Consider the following 1075-nt stretch of genomic DNA (forward strand, 5'->3'; position numbering starts at 1 on the left):
GACTTCAACTCCCAGAATTCCTGAGCCAGCCATGCTGAGGGGAAAGGGAGAGGTTTCCAAGGTAAGCCATGCTGATTCAGGAATTCTGGGAGTTGAAGTCCACGAGTCATAAAAGAGCCAAGGTTGTCTACCCCTGGCATAGCCCATTGGACATAGCTATCTGAGGGAGTCTTCTCTCCCATTTGGGATTACTTTCTTAACATAGTAGTTTCATCCTTCTACCAAGTTATGCTTTCTTGGACCTTATATGGGTAGTCCTCGACTTACGACCACAACTGAGACATTGCTAAGTGAGACTTTTGTTAAGTGAGTCACGCCTCATTTTAAGACCTTTCTTGTCAGAGCTGTTAAGTGAATCACTGCAGTTAAGTTAGCCGCACGGTTGTTAAGTGAATCTGGCTTCCCCATTGACTTTGCCTGTCAGAAGGTCACAAAAAGTGATCATATGACCCTGGGACACTTGCAACCGTCATAAATATGAGTCAGGTGCCAAGCGTCTGAAATTTTGACATGTGATCATGGGGATGCTGCAACGGTCATAGGTGTGAAAAATGATCGTAAGTCATTTTTTTTCAGAGCTGTTGTAACTTCAAACGGTCACGAAATGAACTGTTGTTAAGTCTAGGACTACCTGTACAATCCAGTTTTATAATCTGGGAAATTAAAAAAATAAAGTACCTGAAATGTAACACATCCCACAGGGAGATATTTCCGATCCTCCAGCATGCTTAGATATTCAGCCACCAGAGCTGCAGAGTGAACCAAACACTGTGCCGATTCGGCATGGTTATTTCTCGCCGAGTGTTTTCCAGCCATGTTCTGCAGCCAGGTTAGTCGTAGATCTGGGGAATTCTGATATCCTTTTGCAATTCTAGGTTTTGAAGCCAGAAGATTCAGGTTAACGTGTATTTCTTTGCCTGCAATTTCTGAGAGAGGGGCAAACTCTGTCAATCCTACCTGTACATCAAGTCAATTAGCATTTCTGGATCTTCCTGGTGTTCTTTCATTTTAACTGTATCCGAGAGGATCATATGGAGGTTGAACACAAGATCCTGTACCTGAAAATAGGAAATAC

General features: G+C 43.1%; 1 protein-coding gene across 1 annotated transcript in view; it reads right to left on the bottom strand.

Moving 5' to 3' along the window:
• DOCK7 (dedicator of cytokinesis 7) overlaps positions 1 to 1075 on the bottom strand; it is a gene marked incomplete in the record, with an annotated part of 134915 nt that overhangs the window by 24645 nt on the left and 109195 nt on the right. The window contains 2 exon segments of the mRNA XM_015815543.1: positions 679 to 871; positions 958 to 1058. Of these exon segments, the coding sequence (XP_015671029.1) occupies positions 679 to 871; positions 958 to 1058 (294 nt within the window).

The sequence above is a fragment of the Protobothrops mucrosquamatus genome, unplaced genomic scaffold (assembly GCF_001527695.2).
Source record: "Protobothrops mucrosquamatus isolate PMUCROS unplaced genomic scaffold, P.Mucros_1.0 scaffold347, whole genome shotgun sequence".
Taxonomy (NCBI): Eukaryota; Metazoa; Chordata; class Lepidosauria; order Squamata; family Viperidae; genus Protobothrops; species Protobothrops mucrosquamatus.